Source organism: Sphaeroforma arctica, assembly GCF_001186125.1.
Source record: "Sphaeroforma arctica JP610 unplaced genomic scaffold supercont1.6406, whole genome shotgun sequence".
Lineage (NCBI taxonomy): Eukaryota > Ichthyosporea > Ichthyophonida > Sphaeroforma > Sphaeroforma arctica.
Genome location: NW_014034152.1, coordinates 1 through 1,663, shown reverse-complemented (window position 1 = coordinate 1,663; position 1,663 = coordinate 1). Strand labels below are relative to the sequence as shown.

General features: G+C 36.6%; 1 protein-coding gene across 1 annotated transcript; it reads right to left on the bottom strand.

Moving 5' to 3' along the window:
* Window positions 1–254: 254 nt before the first annotated feature.
* SARC_15605 (hypothetical protein) lies at window positions 255–456 on the bottom strand (the record flags this gene model as incomplete). The annotated part of the gene is made up of 1 exon (XM_014290279.1): window positions 255–456. A coding segment is annotated over one exon (202 nt), but the record flags the coding sequence as incomplete, so codon positions are not given.
* Between the last annotated feature and the right edge of the window lie 1,207 nt (window positions 457–1,663).

The following is a 1,663-nucleotide window of genomic DNA, read 5'->3' as shown; positions in this document are numbered from 1 at the left end:
TATATATATATATATAAATATATATACAAAAATAGATATAGACATAGATATAGATATAGATATAGATATAGATGTAGATATAGATATAGATATAGATATAGATATAGATATATAGATATAGATATAGATATAGATATAGATATAGATCTATATAGATATATATATAGATATATATATAAATATATATATATGTATATGTATGTATATACCATATAAAAATATTTATAGTTACATAGTTACATAGATACATATACCAAACTCTTCATTAATGCGCACCTTCAAAAGCTCCAGGCAGACCAAACCAGTCACCGCACTGGTTGTAGTGGCAATGGCTGGGATGATCTTACCCGCAATACCCTTGGTAGTGAAACGGTCGGCATTTACGATACCGTAGTTGGTGGCACGCAGATTGGACATGGCCGTAATAAAGTCGATGTGGAAATTGCTGTCATCGTCCTATAAATATAATGCAGAAATACGATTGGATGAGAGTAGTGTCTGGTGTCAACGTGATGTAATCGAAGTCGGTTTAGAAGCATACGAAAGCCTCAAGTCCCATAATTCATTGGAAAACTACCTCAACACCAGAATTGTATTCATATATTCTCAAAACCAGCTACAATACTCTGCGACCCACAGATCCAGCTGAAAATCCCTAGCCTTTCAATAATAAATGCCCGTAATCTTTCACCTGTTGACCATATATGGAACTCGCCTTCTCCAAGCCCAGTTGGGAATACTTAAAACAGAAGTCCTCACGGAAACCGACATTCATTCACAATATATATACATCCGTAAAATTGGACTTCTTGGTCACAAAATAAACTATCATCTCAAGGTCAGTCGGAAGCACTTTTTATCCCGCATATCGTGCTAGAATGAACGTTATACCAAATCTTCTTTGTCAAAATCACCTGTGAATACTCCGCGACCCACAAGCCATGATAAACCAGAACATCCGATGCAGAAAAAAAACATCCTAGAAAATGCTTCACTTATACACAACACAATGAGCCATTCGTTACCCACAAATCATATCAAAACGATATCCCATTCCTCCCCTAGTAAAATGTAGTTGCCCACAAATTATGTCTAAAATGACACACTATTTCCCATACCGTATACATAGCCTTCTAACTGGAATGTTGAGGACATATTCACCCTACGTTCTCAAAACCAGCTAGGAATACTCTGTAGCCCACGAACCCAGCTAGAATAACACTATTTTCTATACAATATAAGAATGTACTCCTACCTTCTCAAAATCAGCTGGTGATACTTTGTAGCCCGCAAAGTCAGCACGCGGCGGACATGTGCCCAGGAGTAGTTGTAAATCGGACTTATCTGATTCGTCCTCAGTAGGGGTTTCGTTGCTGTCAACTTGGATCTTTACGCCTTCCTGTGAAGATGAGAAGAAAGACAAAGATTATCAGTATGTACGTATCGTGATATAGCGATAAGAAAGGCTCATATGACGATACACCCGATAAGTAGTACAAATAGTCGAGTTTGATAACAATAACTGTCAATTGGGATGGATTACATCATACTGTTTAGAAAACAAGACAGGCACTGTTTATTCAGAGACCAGTAGCTTTCTGGAGACGGTTATATGTATATATATATTATGTATATGTATATATACGAAAATGTATGTGGTATA